Here is a 19,430-nt window from a genome sequence, read left to right as displayed (position 1 = left end):
ACTCAGCTGACTAAATCTGAGTGGAGAATTGTCAGTTGTGAAAGAATTATTATACAGCAGGAGAAAATGAGTTTGAACCTTGAACAGCTTCTTCTCTGCTTTCCTGTTTTCACGAGCACCTACCTCGACAAGTAGTTCTCAAACTGGGGTCCCTCAGACAGCAGCTTTAGCTTCACAGAGGGTGGGCGGTGGGGGTGGAAACCTTTGTAGAAGTAAAAATTCCCAGGCCCTACCCTAGACCTGCTGACCCAAGGATTCGGGGTGGGAGTTAGGAATGTGTGTTTTAACAAGCCCTCCAAAAAGTTCTGATGTAAGCTCAAGTTTGAAAGCCACTGACCTAGACGTTGTGAACTGGATCTCTTCTTGGGAGATCACACTCTCCCGAGTGAAGGACGAGTTCATGTGAAGGACAAGATGGCATGACAGCCCTTTGGAAGTTGCAAAGCGTTTGGCAAGAGTAGGGTATTATTCGTTCATGTTTATTATTTTGATCAACCTAATTTCGTCAAATTTACTTACGTTTTAAAGCTTTGTTTTGAGGTCCCCTTTCTTTTCCCTTCTCTAAAGAAAACGAAAATGTTAGTGCTTAGGAGAATTGATTGAAAAAAAGTAAGGCGTGTGGGGAAGGAAGGACGCAGGCACAGCTGGAGTTTGCCTGAAAGGACAGGTTTGTTTTTCCTGCTGACCGTGGGTTTGTTTGTTCTTCAGTGTTCCAGCGTGGAAGCTCAAGGCCGATGACTCACATTGACTGCTGAAAGTCTTTAAATCCAACTGCAGCTGTCGAAAATAAGATTAGTGCTTTCAGACATGATAAAAGAAGGGGAATGGTCCCAAAAATGTGGGCTCGGGTTTTGCCTGGGTCTGTGGAGTCCTAATCTTGAAGGAGCTTTTGGGTTGGAGCAGGTGGAAATCCCGTGGTTTCCCACTTGAATGAAATAGCAGCCCTAGTAATATACTTCTCTCTTGCTGTGATAGATAATTTTTGATTTTTACGTCTCAGGCTAATGAACAGCAGGAGCTATAAAAAAGCCAAGCGTATCTTTAAAGGTGTTCATTTTGCTATGACTCCAAAGGAGAGATTAAACTGTCACGGGTGTCAACACCATGCAATGTGGCTTGTCTAAAATTCTGAAAAGTCAGTAAAAACCCTTTGATTTCACCCAGGATGATGTTAGCCACGGCGGCCACATCTCTGTCCTGTGCTCCTTGTCTGATGTAACCAGATAAAAGTTTTCCAAGTTCTCTGGGCCAAGGGTTTTAAGATCACAAAGGAAGGAAGGTACTTTAGAGTATATGCGAGAACCTTGGGGGAAACAAAGGGCAGATTTGAGCACAGTTTGGGGGCTCTTAGATATCAAATTCTCACTGATTTATTTAACCTGGAAAGACTGAGCAGACACAATCAACGTCCTCCTAAAATCCTCTATGAACTAAGAAAAACAAGCAAATTTTGCTATGTGCTAAGGCTCGCCCTCTGGCAAGGCATTGCTGGAGTTCAGTGAGATCTTTTGTTATAAAATTGCCTACTTTGCTGTATTAGATCAATTCATCACAGAACTCACAGACCAAACTGAGTCAAAGATACATGACATTATTTAAAGAAGTTTGAACCTAAGGTCCATGTGTGGGGTTTTCATAGGCACCCAATAAACTGACACCAATTAGAATTATGATGTAGGCAAAATTCGTTTGGGGTCCACCTCTCCTCCATGCTTAACTAGGCCCACACCCCCAAGATCTTTCTTTGCCCCAGTCTAAGAAGAAAGGAGGCTCACGTTTGTTGAGTACCTGCCATCTGTCAGGTGCTTTACTCATCTGTATTATCTCATTTAGCCCCCCAATGAGATGTTAATTATTTAGCTTCTATGAAAATCGAGTCTCATAGAGATCAGTTCTGTGAAGTCACACGAGGCACCCAGCGGCGGCCAGGTCTGGCTCCAGAGGCGGCGTTCTTTCAGTCTGCCCGATTGCCTCACTCCCACCCTGTCTAAACAAACAAAGCTGCCCTTTATCTTGTCCTCCAAGGTTCAAGTCTCTCGATCGTTATTTTCTCACGCTACCTCCCTCAGGCCCTTGTATGAAATCATCTTTTCAGTGAGACTGCCTTCAGACCACACCATTTAACAGAAGCTCCCTTCCTCCCACGCTCCCAGCTCTTTTCCTGCTTAATTTTGTTCCACAGCACACATAACATCTACCATAACGTATGGTTTTACCTGTTTATTTTGTTTATGCCTGGCCCCTGTCAGTGGAATGCTGGTAAATGTTTAACAATCAGATCCCCAGGGAGAGAAAGCTCTGATTTGTAATGTACACCAATTCCTGTGGTGTAAATACTGCCACCGGGGCCGATTTCAAGCTACCCACTTGGCCTTGCTGAATGCGGAGTTGGGAAGAGGTGTGCCCAGTCTGTCGTGAGTCAGTAGGAGCTGGCTCCGCACTCAAATATCATCTCCATGGTGACAGGGATCAACCGATTGATTTTTAATCTATTTTTTTCACTGTTGTTTTTCCAGCGCTTTGAACAATATGACAAATAAATTAATTCAAACAGTTATTCAAATATATTTTTAAAAACTGACCACATGCCAGATACCGTGCTAGATATTTGAGGTAATAGGCTAAACAAAACAAGCATTGCCCTCATATGACAGAGGAACAAGACATTAAATAATTAATTGCAAATTAAGTGTTAAAGTATAATTGTGATAAGGGAAATTATGAGGAGTGGTCAGATAGGAGCCCCCGAATCCTCCAGGCTTGTGGCTCTCAAGTTAAATCAACAAACGTCCACTGAGCAGCCCCCATGTGAAATGCTTAGTATCACCCAGGCACCCTGAGGGATGTCGAGACTTACCTTGTTCCTCTCAGAGTTTACGGCCTAGGTAAGGTTAGTGAGGGAGGAACACCTGACAACCCTGTGTTTGTGTAACGTGGACATGGGTTCCTCTGTCCGTTCATAAGTACTTATGGAGCACCTGCGACATGCCAGGCACTGTGCTAGGCATCAGGGATGCAGCAGACAGCAAGGCTGTGGTTCCTTAGCTGTCGTGATGATTCTTCTGGTGTCTGCAGCTGGAGGCTGGCTCCCAGATGTCATTGTGCTCCACACCTTCTTTCTGGTGTGGGAATACCTCTCGCTGGGGATGAGAGGAGGGAGGAGTTTCGTTCCCATCTCACTCATCTTCCCATGACCCCATTTCTGATGGAAGAGAGTATTTTTAAGACTCTAGGAACACCCCGTTGGGAGGCAGGGTGTATGGCCTCTGCCACCATCCATTCAGCGGGTGAACACTTACGGATCACCGACTATATGCGCTAGGACACGATGCTAGGTTCTAGGGAATCCAGACTGAAGCGGACCAGCTCATGTGCCACTGTGGAGCATACAGATATGTGATCAGATCTTTCCAATACCGTGGGACAAATGCATAATAAGTGTGACAGTGGAGCCATGTGTATGGTGCTAGGGAGTCAGAGGAAGGAGCCTCTAAGCTCAGCCAATCTGGAGAAGGCTTCCTGGAGGAGGTGACATTTGACTGAAGTGGTGAGCCATGAGTGGGGGTCACCAGGTAAAGAAGGCTTGGAAGGGTAATGGGAACTCTGAATCCAGTGCTTCTCCCATCCCCCACAGTTCTATCATCCTTCAGTGAAATCCTCCCAGGCTGTGAGAAAAAGAAGTGCTGTTTTTCAAAAGCGTACAGAATCATCCAAACACATCTGTATTTGTTTCAAATGGAAGTGACCACTGCCAAAAAAACAGCAGTTGTTTTGTCAGAACCTAGTCTGTATTTATTCCTTTGTCTTTGTTTAATTAAATTTATCCCTCAATGGTTTCTTCTGGGACAGTACAGACCACTAGTAGCCATAAATCCCCTACATTCTAAAAACAGTATGAACGGACAACATGCGTGAGGCCAACTGGCAAGCCTGCTGTTTGTGGGACTGTTCTGGAATGCGGCCATAATCCTGTTCCTACCACACTTTGCACCCTCACGTAGTGTCTGAGAAGGGACCGAGGATGGCAATAAACGTGAGATTTGTTAAAAGGAGGAAACTAAGTCTGGCGGGCTCAGTTAGTAAATGGGGAGAGGGGTGGGGAGGCTGACTGTGGTTCTGGGCACCTTCTCCGTGAAGGATTGTGAAGACTTTTTATCCAGTAGGTTCAATGGCTCTCAACCTGGCTGCACACTGAAGTTATCTGGGGGCTGCCAGCCTCCTAGCCCCGGCCAGTCTGATTTAAGGAGAGGGTGGAGGCTGGGCATCAGGGTTTCGAAAGGTCCCCAGATGGTTCTAATGAGCAGCCGAGACTGGGCACCGCTGCCTCTGTAGATGGGACTTTGCAGTTGTTTCCAGGCTGTCTTGTGGGTATCCAGCCCTGTCCTGGATGGAATAAGCATTCATTGTCTCTCTCTACCTACCCTGTGGGAGGAAGTCTTTTGGAGAAAAGATCTTTGCTTCAAGGTCCTGGTTCATTGCTTTCAAAATGCTAATTTCAAAGGGGTTCTTTTGTAAGGCCTTGATTTTTTTCATTGTTATGAAAGTTTCTTTTATAAACTCTTGTGAGAAAATTTGTAATCAGATAGTTATAAATAAGAGAATAAAAGTCACTAACTCCCATCACTCCTTCCTAACCACCGTTAGGCAAGGTTCTTGCTGGAAATGGAGAGGTGGCAAACTGGCAGCGGCTGGAACAGAGTAAGGAGTCCCCAGCTCCTGTCCCCCGCCTCCAGAATGGGCTTGGGATTTGGGGGGTAGGTTGTTGCAGTGTGCCGGGCTATCATTTTCCAGCCATCGAGCCTCTGTGCAGACAGGGATGCTGCCCTCCCGATTAGGAAGCTTAGGGTCTAGCAAGAGAGACACATTGTTGACATCACTACAGAAAGGCCTGTGTAGTCCGCGTTGTGGCACAGGCCAAGAAAGAGAAGAGCAGGGGCATTGACGGTGGATGGGAGGGGCCGAAGGCTCTGAATTACCGGTTATGGTCCTCATTTCAAGAGGTTAATTTTCCCATTAACGTGCAGGCTGCTTCAGCCTGCAACTTAGAAAACTACAGCTATTCCCAAACAAAGCGGCGATCTTCGTTTAACTGTGCGAGAAGTCCTTTGTTTTCCAGAGCTGAGAGAAACTGTGATACTTTGAGGTTTATCCTCCTAAAGCATGACTCAGGTGAAATCACCTGTGTACCTTTTGAAGGATTTTACCTTGAGGGGCCCCACTGCCTGCTGCATTAAGTTCAGAGTGTGAAGCCTGTGGTCAGGCCCTCTGCCATCTGGTGTCAGTTGTCCTTCCAGTCCTCCCTCCTGCTACTTCCCTGGGAATTCTCGGGGTGAAATTCCGCTTCCGGGCCTGTCTTGCTTTCCTCCATTTCTGCACGCTTCTTCGCACTGGTCCCTCGGCCCACAGCGCCGTTTCCCTTCCTCATTCTCTCACACTTACCTGCCAGCCTTTTCCAGTCCTCTCTTGACTGGCAGTCATTCATTCCCTTTCTGAGCTCCTATTGTATTGTCATCATCTCTTATGGGTTTCTAGCATGTTCTGCTTAGTGTTTTAGTTATTTAGGGTGCACCTGATAGCCACTCTGGCCTTTCCAGTCTTCAGATGGGGCTAATTTGTTCCATCTCGGAACCGCTGCACTCACTGGTCCTTCAGTCAGAAACGCCCCTCCCAGAGCTTCAGGTTACCAACCTTCCAACACAAGCCGCAGGACCGCAGGACCGCAGGAATCCTGTGTCTGATCTGTCATCCCTGCATGCCTAGTGCCTGGGACAAAGTAGTGCTTCGTTTATTAAATAAATGAAGAGTATCGTATGATTTAACTTTTCTTACATCTCTGGCCTAGGCTTGTTAACTAACTGCAGGTTTTGTCATTCTTTAATTAGTCTCTATAATTTTTGCATGAGCTGAAGTTTTTTCTGATTATTAGTGTTTTCTTTATATCTAAATTCATTGGAAATCGCAATTGATTTTCCCAACTGGAAATCTAAGATACAAATATTCTGGTAAAAGGTAAAGAAATTTACATCTATAATTTTTTTCATCTACTTTATAGATTTGGGAATGAAAATATGTCTTTTAGCATTTTAAAACCAGAATTCTTATTCGTGGATGCTTAGACTTAAGCATTTTTAAATGTTATGTTATAATTTTATTTTTTAATTATTTAATGCATTTTATAGAGATGATGAATAAATCAGTGTTTATATTTTTATCACTTCAATGTTTTATATTTATCTGAAAGCATAATAAACTATAAAACTCAAAGACCTAGGAGATCACTTTAAAGTGTAGCTGTTGGATTCAGTGATTAATCAAGCTTTCTAGTTAATTGAGTTTTACCATAGCTCAATATTATTAACTATAATAAAAAATATTAACCTGATAAAAAATTATTTGTAATATATTTAATCTCTTTAATGCTCTCTAGTTTTCTTTAACTTTAATGGTAAAGTTACTGGAAGAACTAGTTATGAAACTAAGCTATTTTCCTTGCTGAGAACTAATGTCATCATGTCAGCATGTTTCTGAAAAGGAGACACCAAATCAGTGATAGATTAAAAATGCCTTTAACCTTTTCATCCTCTGATATATTCTTAGTTCCACTGCATCAAGTGCATTCCTGTGAGTGCATTCTTACATTGCATTTAAATAAATATCCAGGGCTCAGCCCTTGTGGACATATAATAAATATTTGACCAAAATAGGACCAGCCCATGGGATTGCAAATTGGTACAGCCACTATGGAAAACAGTATGGAGGTTTCTCAAAAAATTAAAAATAGACATACCTTTTGACCCAGGAATTGCACTTCTGGGTATTTATCTAAAGAAAACCAAAATAATAATTCATAAAGATTTATGCACCCCAATATTCATGGCAGCACAATTTACAATAGCCAAGTTATGGAAGCAACCTAAATGCCCATCAACAGAGACTGGATAAAGAAATTATGGTTCATATATACAATGGAATATTACTCAGCCATTAAAAAAAATGGAATTCTACCATTTGCAACGACATGGATGGACCTAGAGGTTATTATGCTGAGTGAAATAACTCAGACAGAGAAAGATAAGTACTATATGATTTCACTTTTTTGAGGAATCTAAGGAACAAAAAGAACAAACTAATCAAAAACAGACTCACAAATATAGTGGACAATTTGGTAACGGACAGAGGGGAGAGGGGTTGGGGGACTGAGAGAATGGACGAAGGGTTAAAGAAGTACAAATTAGTAGTTGATAGTTGGTCACAGGGAGGGGGAGCACGGCAGAGGGAATGCAGTTAGCATTAATATAATGGCTAGGTGGAGGGCCAGGGGAGAGAGGGAACAATTGGGGAGATCATTTTATGAACTGTATAGACATCTAGCCAATGTACTGTATACCTGAAACTAATTTAAATAAATAAATTAAAAAAGAAAAAAGAAAAAAAGTAGGACCAACCTGCTAATAGCCATACATCTATTTCTCCCTAGTCATCTTTGTTACTTCTACCTAAACTCCTCTGGCTTCCCATTTTCCTCATTTGTTACTAGCTGACTGAATAGAGTGCAAAGAGGATTTTCAAAGATCTATAGACACATGGAATGAGAAAAAGTATGTCCAAAGGGGCTAATAGAAGACTTGGGAATTAGAGAGTATTCTTGGGCCTTCCATGTTTTTGGTGGAGTTGCAGCTCTTTCCACTGTGTCCTCTCTCAGCTTCCCCATCTGCAAAATGTCAGACAGTGCCAGATTACCTCAGGACAAATTGCTGAGCCTGACTACAAAGCTTTTTGGTTCTCAAAGGGTAGGAATGATATTTGACACAGACAAGAGCAGATGCCTGCTCATGATAACTCGGTTTCCTCAAAATGTTTTCACAGTACTTTCAGTGACATGGGAAAATACAAACTGATACGAATTTAAAATTATTTAATGCATTTAATAGAGGTGAATAATTTTAACTTTGAAAAATATGTTTTTATATATAAATAGGAACTCAACAAAATGTTAACAGAAGTTGCCTCTGGGTAGTAGAATTGCAGGTGGGAGCTTACAGGTGGATTTTCTTTTATAGATTTTTCCATGCTTTTCAAATTTTCTACTATGATCATATATCAATGCTTATAATGTTTTTAAAAGTTATTTTAGCAAGTGCTGTATTGTTGCTTGTTGCATGGCCCCATGCTGAGGGTCATTCAGAATTGTGTTCTAATGGCATGACTTCGCCCCAGTCCAGGATCTGTGTGCAGCAGAGGACCATGGCTGTGAGCAGCTCTGTGTGAATGTGCTGGGCTCCTTCGTCTGCCAGTGCTACAGTGGCTACACTCTGGCTGAGGACGGGAAAAGGTGTGTGGGTGAGTATGCCTTCCAGCCTTGTTTAAGGAAAGGGACAAGTTAAGCATAGTAAGGAAGGAGGGGGAGGACCCCGCGTGTCCAATTGCTCTCCTTTGAGTTGTCAACACAGCACTCAGTCCTCTGGTCTAGTTGTTAGAACTGGAACTTTAAAACCTTCATTTATGTCTGAGGTTAGCATTTTCTCATTCTGGGTCCTCGGCTAAAGGTCTATTTATTATAATCTGTGTAAATATGGTTGTCTGTTACGACAATCTTTGAAAGGACTGGGTGGATTTTTGTCAAATTTGGAGGGTATTTTTAAGATGGCTTGACTTAACTATAGCTCATGTGTTATATACATGAAGTTAACTTGGTGGTTGATGACTAGCACCTCAAAGACATGGGCAGCTGTCTTCCTAAGTATTGGACTTACCATATGACTGACGACAGGTGGTCAGAGAAAACAAACAGTAGCCTCAAACACAAGCCCCAGCTAAAGGAGCATCATGGGCAGTGCTTGGAACTGCAGGCACCAACTCGTAATGAGTTGAGTAGTGTCCCACTTGGGCGGTTCCACATTGCGTGGCCCGGTGAGAGGTAGGAGAGGTGGGGGTGACATCTGATATCTTCAGTGATGGACAGTGGTTCTCTTCAGCACCTGCAGAGCAGGCCCATCCCTAATGCACCTCCCAGTTTGTCTACAGACCCCTTTAACTTGCACAGTCTCATCCCTCCACCAACAAAAAGTGCCTAACAAATAGTGTTCAGTAAATTGGACTGGAAACTTAGCTAGAAAATCTGGAAGGAAGAGGACTCGACTGACAGCAGAACTAGAACTTATATTTTCTGACTCTAAATCCTGCGTTTTCTGTTCTACATTCCATTGTTTTCAATGGAGCCTAATATTTCTTGCTTCCCACAAACAGTGAATGGTTTTGTTTTTTTTTTCTGCACATAGAATTTACATTTTCCAGCACACCTGGAGTTTAGCTAAGGACATGGAAGGAAAAAGCAACACACATAAACTGTAGGTGGTAGCCCGCTCTTTGCAGGTGAAGAGTGAGAGTATCACGGCTTTGTTTGTTTTCACATACTGATGGAGATGAAAACTGCCCTCATTCGAGGTCAACACATAGAATTGGTCTCCTGAGCATTAAAATTGTTTCGTTTTGTTTTTTTCCTTAGTCTGCTGGTGGTGACCGTGATAGGTGGCAGGGTACATCTACTAACACTGGCAAAACAGAAGACAGCATAGTATATATCAACCAACTTTTATGATTTTTGCTTCATTAATTTTTGTTATATAAGTAATATACTCTTTCTGATGAACTTAAACAGATGAGAAAAATCACTGTTAATAGTTTGTTATCTTTTCTGCCAGACTTTTCCGCATATAAATATCTGCCGCAAAATATTTTGTTAATGTTTAACAAAATGAGATCATACTATTTATTTTGTTTCACATATATTTTTTTCTCTTACCAGTTGTTAAATGGGTAGAAACTTTGGGTACTGTAGAGTCAGAAGGAAATCAGGCCGTTGGGAGTAAGGCTAGTGGATGAGCTTTAGGAAACAGGATTGAGTGTCTGGTAGATGAGGGTGAGGGAAGGGACAGGGAGAGTCCAGAGCTTACGTGGGTGACAGTAAGTAGATAGGGCAGAGGCAGTGGAGGCCAGGCTGGGGCAAAGGACCTGCCTTGGCCTTTGGAAAACTGGCAGGCAGTGAGGAACCTAGTTTTCTGAGTGTTGCCAAATAATTGCCTAATTGTCCCTATGTAGCAGAGAACCTTTTTGTCTCTAAGGGTTTTGCTCTAGCTTCTGGAATTTGACATTTATTGAAGAACAGCAAGCATAAGAATAGATGCTGTGGTTGCCAGGGAGCTGTTATGGGCTGCGTTTATTAGAGATGGGTGTTTCTCTTGCTGCTGTTATCAGCATGTAAGAATGTCTGCCTTTCCTCAAAGGAAGTGGAAGTTTCCAAGCGAGAGTGGGCAAATGGAAGAGCCTGTGTGTGATCCGGGTCTTATCATCATGTGTTCCTATCATCATCATCTTCAACCAAGAGCCTGACCTGTAAGAGGCTGAGAATGAAATATTAAGCAATGGTGGACATTTATGGCCAGTTACCTTGGTTAGAGAAACTGAACAAATTCTCAAAAGGTCAGTTTCTGCTTTATGAGTCTGTGCTGAGTGCAAAGCAAATGATAGAGGTAATAGAGACTATAGGAGGTCAGAGAAGAGGGACATCCTAATGGCTGGAGTGGGGAAGATCTGGGCAAACAAGGAAGGGTAGCAATTGATCAGATGTCCAAGGCAAGGGGAGACATGAAGAGCAATGATGGTGTGGAGGTGGCAGTGTTCTCAAAGCTTAGGGCCTGAACCTGGGCTGGCGGGGTGGGCAGGTCTTGCTCCTGGGAGCTGATAGATTAGGAAGAGACTGTAGCAGAGAACACCAAATTAAAAGCTAAACAGGCAGCCTAACCTGAGGATGTAAATCTGAAGGGGCTTGGCAAAGATGGAGACCCCAAGTATCAGATTTACAGCATGAAATTGAAAGGAGAGCAAAAGGCTGATAGAGACCCTGGAAAAATTCCATTAGCAGCTGATCTGGGTGGCCCGTATGTAGACAGGCAGGGGAAGTTAAGAATATGGTGACTACAAATCCCAATTAATCCAGGACGATCCTAGTTTTTGCCTGTTGGCTCAATTCTCACTAGCACTCCCTTTTACTCTCAAAGGGGTTCTAGTTTGAGGATAAATTACATGATCACCCTAGATAAGGCTGGCCAGCTTGACTTAAACAGTTGAGGAGACCAGCTCTGTTGAAACAGATAATTTATGCAGTGTAAAGAAAGTGATAAAGTTTAAGACAGCAGAAGGAACCAGACCGTTCAGGGCTTTGAAAAGCAGGCTAAAGAGTCGGGACTTCGTCTCTGAAAAGGAGTTACTGAAGGACTTGTACTGGAAGTGACAAATGCAAAGCCTCATCTTAAGGAACTTAATCTTGTGGTAAACTGCAGGATGGATTCAAGGAGGAAGGCGGTGAGGGGTGGAAGGACCCGTTGGGAGATGATGGCAATCACCAGACGAGGTGACAAGAGCCAGGGTTTGAGTAGCGACTGTAGGAATGGAGAGGGAAGGAATGAGGGTCAAAAGAAGGTGCGACAAGTAGGGGAGAAGGAAAAGTCACAACTGACCCCTGAGTTTGAGCTTCCATGACTCTGAGAGTGATGGCAACAGCGATGGAAGAGTGATGAGAACCTATCTTTAGGAAAGATAATAAGTAGTTTTAGATCAGGTGAGGGGGAAGTTGAGGTGGGACATCAACAAGGACAGGTCAAGAGGGAGCAGAGAATAGCCCCAACACAACAGGGAGAGATTAGCGCCAATGACACAGAAAGGAAGCAGCATAGTTCATTTCTTTCTAAATTATAATCTCCTTCTGTTTTTCATTTAAAATGTTATTTATGTGTATTTTTTGTTGTTGTTGCTGCTGTTTTGAAGGCATCTGGACCTTCAATACAGTAAGACCTGGGCTCAAATCCCAGTTCTGCTATTTGCAAGTCATGTGTCTTTGCATAAGTCGTTCAGTTTCTGCAGTTTTCTCATCCATAATGTAGAGTAAGAGGATTTTGTGGGATTAAATAAGATAATAAGCAAGTTCCTAATACACAGTGGGCAATATTATTATTATTATTATTATTATTATTATTATTATTATTATTATTATTTTACTACTACTACTGCTTCTGCAACAGAAATTATTATCGTTTCCTGGGTATCTTGAAGTGTGGAGTGAGAGGAGAGTGAAGGCCTGAGCCTTGGGTTGTAGCCACATTTAGGCAACAGGAGAGAGAGAGAAGTGGGGGCAAAAAAAATATCCATGAAAGAAGAGCCTAAGGTGGGGAGGGGGCTTGAAGGGGTGGGAAAGAGAGAATCAGAAGAGTCGTGGAGTTTGGTGGGGAAGAGGATTTCTAGGCCGTGCCAATATTCATTTCATGCTCCAGTGAGGCCAAAGGGAACAGGACTCAGAAAAGCCATCTAGTTGTGTCATTGACTCATCTCAGCAAACATTTCAGAACTCTCTGCTAGATACTCTGCTAGGCATCAGGGACACAAAGATGACCAGAAGATAATGATCGAGAGGGGCAGGGTAAAGGGCAGATTTCAGCGGGTAGGGAGTGGGTTATGAGAAAGTGGGGCCAGGACATCAAAACTCTTCATTGAAAGATGTTTGGTAGAAATTCACCGTGTTCGGCTCCTGGCTAATGGATGCAATGGGTTCCACAGCAGTGGTTCTAGTTCTTTGACTCATCCCATAATTATGATGTGACCTGCCTGAAAATCCAATTCTTAGCCAGATCAGGACCCTTAGACAACATTCCCACCCTTTTGAGTTAGTGGAAGATTAAATTCAATGCCAGTCCCCATCTCCCTGCCCGCTCCTTACACTCTGGACAGAACCGAGCCTACTTCCACATTCGGGTGAACAAGGGTGGATATTGACTAAGGGCCTCCTTTCGCTTTACTTGACTCCCTGTATTTATAGTCCATCAGCTGCCACTAAAGCTGTGTTAATTTCCATCCCAAAGTGTACATTAAAATTTTTTAAAATTTATTTTTAATTATAGTTGCCATATAATATTATATTAGTTTCAGGTATGAAACATAGTAATTCAACATTTATATTCCCTATAAGGTGATCACGTAATAAGTCTAATAACCATGTCACTATCAAGCTACATTTTTCAAAGACCATTATCTATATCCTGGAGGTTGAGTTTTGTGCTGTACGTGCTCACCTGGTATTTACCAACAGCCTTGTCTTTCGGGGTAATGTTTGCATCATATCTGCCTAAGCAGATTGTAAACCCTTGAAGACAGAGGCCACTCGTACTTTTCTCCTTTCACAAAGTGGAAATGCAATACATTTTTCTTGAGTCATTGACTGAGGTTGAGTGATTGATTGCAATCTAAAGCATTTTAAAAATCTTTTCCCGTTGATGGGATTTTAAATTACAAAATCATTTCTTTCTTATTACTACAAAAATAACAAGAGTACAGATATGTATAAAGTCAAAATCTGAAAGTTATTCCTCCCTAATTTTAATTCTTCCCCAGTTTTCATCACTGCTAAGAGCTTGGCTTCTCCTTCCTGCCTTTCCTCTAAGATGTCTTACGAATGTTGTTCGTTGTTACCATTCAAGGTTTAGCACATGCCTGACACATAGCAATTGCTCAATAAATGGTTGTGGAACAAATGAATGACATTAAGGTATCCCTTTACCCCCAAATTCAACCTTATCTGATTAGGCAGTATGATTTAAAAAATGTAGATCATATTTATTGAATATTACTGTCTAGGACGTGTTTGAACTATTTTATGTGTAATCGAAACAACCTATGAGGTAGGTACTATTATTACTCACATTTTTTAAATGTCTCTTAACCTCTCTATGTTTCAGTGACTTCATCTGTAAATTGAAGATAATGAAAACAATAACACCTACCTCCAAGGGTGGATGTGAGGATTAAATGAGTTAATACATGTAGAGCGCTTACAACAGTGCTCTATGTATTTGTTAATATTATTACTATCATTACAATGTCTGATACACAGACATTAGTTGAATCTGAATTTGTATATCCTTTATGAATTTCTGTCTTACAAATGGTTGTGTTTAATAATATATCAAATGTCTGGTACATTTTAAAAATCAGATTGAAGTCTGTGCTCAAATAATAAATAGCATGAGAATTTAATATGGCAGTACTGCTGCCTTCAAAGCTTTTTGCCTATTTCTCCCATATTAATTACCCTCAGTGAGGAGGGAATGGTTGATATATAAGTTGAGGACAAGGAATGGTAAGATCAATTTTTGTGTTAAAAGAGCAGACTTTTAATTCATCAGCTAACTCTTCATATTTGGAACACGATTTTTCCCACCCCTAAGGTGCCTCCCTGTATTAGTTTGTTAGGGTTGCCATTAAAAGAACACCACAGACAGTGGCTAAAAGTCCAGGATCACGGTGATTTCTTCTGAGGTCTCTCTCTTTGACTCGGCAGGTGGCTGCTCTCTTGCTGCCTCTTCACACGGTCTTTCCTCTGTGCATGTTCATCCCTGGTCTCCACTTTTGTATCCTGAATTCCAATTCTTATAAGGACACCAGTCAGATTGTATTAGAATGCAGCCTATTGGCCTCATTCTATCTCCAGATACAGTCACATTCTGACCAGCTGGGGGTTAGAACTTTGACATGTGAATTTGAGATGGGGGAGACACAATTCAGCCTAGAACATTTATTGATTGTTATCAAAAGCAATAAGGAACCTCTGAGTTTTAAAATCCTGCATATAGCAATCCAGTTGTGCCTTGGGGAGGAGAGATTTTACAAATCTGACTATGCGTGTGTCTAATATATTCTCAGCAAGTAAATCGGTTCTTCAATTTCTCTAAATGATGAATTGGGGTTTTTTTAATCGTCAAAAACCTTTGAAACCCAAATGCTCTTCTTGAAAAAAACCTCATTTCTACCAGCACCATCCCCTTGCAGACTGATCCCTGCTGAGAAAACCTTGGAATGTGACCAGATTATAAATCTGAGATTGTCAATTTTAGGCTTTATTACCTTGCACCAAAGTATTGTTTATCCTTGGAGACAGGTGAGCGATTTCTCGCATATTAGGCAGAAACTGAACCTGTGTACACTGGCTGCTGACCTGAGATCTTAGCAGTTTGTGATCCGGAGGGCCAAAGAGCTACCGCCATGGAATTACAGCAGTCCCCCGGGTCCGCGGTTTCAATTTCCATGGTCTCAGTTACCCACGGTCAACCACAGACTGAAAATGTTAAACGGAAAATTACAGAAATAAATAATTCATAAGTTTTAACCCATTTCCCGTTTGCCCCTAGAATACTCACTGGCGGCACTTGCATCTGCAGCGTTTAAATTAGGCATAGTAATAGATCAACACAATAACTAATAATAAAGTGGAACGATTATAACAATATATGCCCGAGATAACTCATGGATTCCAGTCCTAACCTTACCCTCAAAGTTTGCTATGAAATATCTCGCTTTATTATTTTTGCATTGCTCTAGTATATCGATAGTCTTTGGAAACAAACGACATCATTCTGTTTATAGCATTCTGTTTTTAGTAGTGGTATTTCCATTTATAAAATATAGTAATTCTCAATTGCTGAAAATGTCAAATCCTAGAAAATGTAGCATTCCTACATGTGATGTTAAATTAACGCTGGCAGTGAACTGTACTCTTTTTTTTTCTAAATGGGAAAACGGTTACATTTCATGCCATTCCAAGTAGCATGATGAAATCTCGAGCCATCCAGCTCTGTCCTGCCTGGTATGTGAATCATCCCTTCGTCCAGCATACCCATGCTGGACATGCTCCCTGCCCGTTAGTCACGTCGTAGCCGTATGACCAGAAGGTCAGTAGTAGCCTAATGCTATGTCGCATTATTCATTCACCTCACTTCATCTCACACATAGCCATTTTATCACCTCACATATCACAAGTAGAGGGGTGAGTTCAGTGCAGTAAGACATTTTGAGAGAGACCACATGCACATAACTTTTATTATAGTATATTGTTATAATCGTTCCACTTTATTATTAGTTATTGTGTTGATCTATTACTATGCCTAATTTATAAATTAAACTTTATCGCAGGTATGTATGTATAAGAGAAAACAGTATATACAGGGTTCAGTACTATCTATGGCTTCAAATATCCACTGGGGCCTTGGAATGTATTCCCTGAGGATTAGGGGAGAATACTGTACTCTGTGTATGTAAAGGAGAATATAGAAATTTCAGACAAAATAACTAAGAAAGGATTTTTTGAAGTAGACGAGGACTTGTAACAACAGAGGCATCTCTGAGTCCTACACATAGGTCATCTTCATACATGCTCCCCTAAACTGGCTCTCTCTTTTTACAAGAACAATTTTATAACCAAGGAAGTTATGCAAAGAACCCAAAACACGCGGCAAAGGATGTCAGAGTTGAATGGATTAGAACGCTCTTGGCTTTAAAAAGTTAAGTTCACATGCCTAGAAGTTGGTTTCTCTACTGATTGTCTCATCTCCTGCCGCCAGTGAACCAATGGGCCACCCTCACATCAAGGTGGTATTTGACACCTTGCGTTTTCCAGGCCGGGGTCTCAGGACCCAGGAATGCCTGAATCCTACCTTGCCAATTTCTCCTCTCCCCCTCGGTTTCCAAAGAGCTGTGCACACAAAAAACAAAACTAGCACAAGAATCCAAGTCCAGAAGCCCTCTTATCCCATGATATTAGACCTGTGGTTGGCTGATTGATGGAAAATGTCATTTAAAAAGCAGAATCATAAAAAGTACATATATAAACCATTTTATTTTTATTTACAATGCATACATTTACTTTCAATAAAAATTACTTTTAATTTCACTTTCAAAAATTACTAACTTTAAGTTCATTTGAAAAAAAGTCATTTAAAAAGTTCTTTATTGCATAAACCATACCCAAAATGTATCGTCTATGATTTTCGGTTTGGTTTCTTTTAATTGCAGCAACAATTTCAAGATTTCTTTAAAGCAATGTAAGGGCAGAATACTTGTAAATTTTTAAGAAATTTCCCCCAATCTTTTACGCTTGTTTCATCCATGCCTGTTTCTGTAGCAATTTTGGTTAGTAAATTGCCTTAATTAAGTCTTTACAAAACTTTCGATTTAGTTTTTACTTTTAAAAAACTCAATTTCTTTTAGTGCTTACATTATTGATTTTCATAGTATTTCAGTTAATTACAATAATGTACAAATGGCATATGTAGATTTGGAAACAAAACAACTTCGACTCTTTATAATACTGGTTCTCAAATTTTAGCATGCATCAAAGTCACCTGGAGGGCTTGTGAAAACACATACCCCTGGGCCCCACACCCAGAGTTTCTGATTCATTAGGTCTGGGGAGGCTCTTGAGCCTTTGTATTACTGACAAGTTCCCAAACGCTAGTTGACGCAGCTGGTTCACAGATCACACTTTGAGAACTAATGTTTAAAGCACACAGTCAGTCAGCGGGAGAGGTACACAGGTGTTCCTCCAAGACTGCTTTGTGAGCATACAACCCGGCTGGTAGAGAAGTGCACAGGTGTTCCAACAGCCCGGAGCATTTAGAATGCTCTGGACATCAAGTCCCATATTTTCAGAGGGAATGAAAAACATTGACTGATCAGGAGTTGGTTAAGTGGAGTTCAATTAAAGGGGTTTCTTTTGTGTAACTTGATTAATGCCTGAGCCAACATTAGATTCTCTATTCTAGAGCATTCTGAAAAAAGATGAGTTTGGAGCTTAGACTTTAGGCCTGACCAAAGCCTCTAACTTTTCCCCATTCTGATATGGGGCCAGCACAGTCAGCTGTCTCTCTGAGAGGTAGAGACGGCGGGGCTCAGAGGTCACCCCCAAGGTGTGTGATAGGAAGTTCCAGAGGTAGAGCCTGAGTTTCTGCCTTTGGAGTACGACGCCCACACATCATTGTAGTACTTTCAGCATCCTGAGACTTGGAAGTCAGATTAACAGCTCTTCTCTTTGGACGGGGTGCTAAGAAGGGGCTGACCAGAGTTAGGACTGGCTGATTGACAGCAGACACCCACGTCAGGGATTGGGAGACTTTCAAGGCCCAGCATGAAGAGGCTGGAGGTGGAAGTGCCTACTGCTAATACGTCCTTGATTTCAGTGTCCTCAATTATTTGTTAATAATGCATTGCTTCTCGAAAGATGAGACATTAACCTTTAGAAGGATTTGGTGCTAGCTCAACAGTTACATCATAACTCAACTGCAGCAACTGGTTAATGTCCGTGACATTCAGATCCTGAATGCCCTGCTCCCATTGTAGTGACTTGTATATTAAATCCACAAATATTAGATACTATTAGAACTCTTTACGGAAGCAAAGTTACAAAAATGATACTTTATGCAGAAACTTAATGAAGCCTGGAGCAAAAGAATAAACACAACACAGGTTATTACCCTTTAAATATCTTTAGCTTTTCCCTTTTGATTACTGTATTAAGTATGTTGTTATGTTCTCCTTGCATGGATTTTTAAAAATTATATATGTGTATTAATTTTGTAGATTCCATTTCCTTATTATCTATAAATTTTTGATGTTAAAATAGCCATTTTTTAAACTAATCCTAATAGAGGGAAACATTTTTTAAAGGAAAAAAAAAAGCCATCCATAATCCTACCGCCAAACACAACAAGCATTTTATTTCTAATTTCCAGGCTTTGCCTTAGAGCTATATTTTACTTGGATATAATCACTGTAAATATACAATTTCGAGGTCTAATTTTTCACAAAATTTTGTGTTTCTTCCTATTTACAATTATGTTAGAATTATAATGTTAATAACTGCCTAATGCCCAAAATGGAACTCCGGATCTTCTCCCCACAAAACCTGTGCCATGACACCTTCTCCATCTCAATTACCAGCAGCTCCATCCCATCAGCTGCTCACACCAAACCCCGTGGAATCACCCCTAAGTCCTCTCTCGCTCTGCCTCTAAACCAGCAGGAATCCTATTGGCCCACCTCCAACATACACCCAGTGTATTAGTCTCCTGGGGCTGCCATAACAAAAGACCACAAACTGGGCATTTTAGAACAACAGAAATGATTGTCTGACACTTCTGGGGGTTAGAAGTCTGAAATCAAGGTTCCAGGAGAGCCATGCTGCTTCTGCAGCTTGTAGGAGAGGCTCTTCCCTTGCTTTGGGTGGTGGCCATTGATCCTTGGCATTCCTCAGCTTGCGAAAGCGCCTCTCCAATCTCTGCTTTCTCATGGTGTTCTCCTGTGCGTCTGTGTCTTCACATGGCGTTGTCCTCTTCTTGTAAGGCCACCAGTCATACTGAATTAGAGCCCAGCCTAATGACCTCATCTTAATTATGTCTGCAGAGATCCTATTTCCAAATAAGATCACATTTGCAGGTACTAGGAGTTAGGACTTCAACATACTTTTTCAGGGGACAGTTCAACCCATGACACCCAGAACACCATTTCCTTCCCCCACCCGCACTCCTTCCCATACCATCTTGGTTTCAGCCTTC

General features: G+C 41.5%; 1 protein-coding gene across 3 annotated transcripts in view; it reads left to right on the top strand.

Annotated features, from left to right (window-relative positions):
- MATN2 (matrilin 2) overlaps positions 1-19,430 on the top strand; it is a 132,006-nt gene that overhangs the window by 59,823 nt on the left and 52,753 nt on the right. For all 3 annotated transcript variants that reach the window (XM_039853489.1, XM_039853486.1, XM_039853488.1), the window contains exon 5: positions 8,218-8,340. In XM_039853489.1, coding sequence (XP_039709423.1) covers positions 8,218-8,340 — 123 coding nt within the window. The remainder of the gene's footprint in view (positions 1-8,217; positions 8,341-19,430) is intronic.

This window comes from Pteropus medius, unplaced genomic scaffold (genome assembly GCF_902729225.1).
Source record: "Pteropus medius unplaced genomic scaffold, Ma_sr-lr_union100, whole genome shotgun sequence".
NCBI lineage: Eukaryota > Metazoa > Chordata > Mammalia > Chiroptera > Pteropodidae > Pteropus > Pteropus medius.
This window is presented reverse-complemented; position numbering and strand designations above follow the sequence as displayed.